At 76.3% G+C, this 316-nt stretch overlaps 1 protein-coding gene across 1 annotated transcript in view; it reads left to right on the top strand.

The window, feature by feature from the left end:
• Nucleotides 1-215: 215 nt before the first annotated feature.
• SOX8 (SRY-box transcription factor 8) overlaps nucleotides 216-316 on the top strand; it is a 3736-nt gene continuing 3635 nt past the window's right edge. The window contains exon 1 of the mRNA XM_023728342.1: nucleotides 216-316. This exon is cut by the window's right edge and continues 381 nt beyond it. Within this exon, the coding sequence (XP_023584110.1) occupies nucleotides 216-316 (101 nt within the window).

The following is a 316-nucleotide window of genomic DNA, read 5'->3' on the forward strand; positions in this document are numbered from 1 at the left end:
CCGCCCCCGGGGGCGGGGCGCGCTCCGACCAATGGGGAGCCGGGCGGGGGCGGGGCCTCGTGGCCGCCGCTTAAAGAAACTTGTCGCGGTTGCAGAGCCTCACGGAGCGACGGAGCGAAGAAGCGGGCGGCGGGGGCGCAGATTGGCCCGCGCGGCGACATTGGGGCGAGGAGCGGCGGTCCCGGCTCCCTCAGAGCGCCCCGCGCGCGGCCCCGATGCTGGACATGAGCGAGGCGCGCGCGCAGCCGCCCTGCAGCCCGTCGGGCACCGCCAGCTCCATGTCACACGTGGAGGACTCAGACTCGGACGCGCCGCC

The sequence above is a fragment of the Trichechus manatus genome, unplaced genomic scaffold, assembly GCF_000243295.1.
Source record: "Trichechus manatus latirostris isolate Lorelei unplaced genomic scaffold, TriManLat1.0 scaffold00024, whole genome shotgun sequence".
NCBI classification, from domain to species: Eukaryota; Metazoa; Chordata; class Mammalia; order Sirenia; family Trichechidae; genus Trichechus; species Trichechus manatus.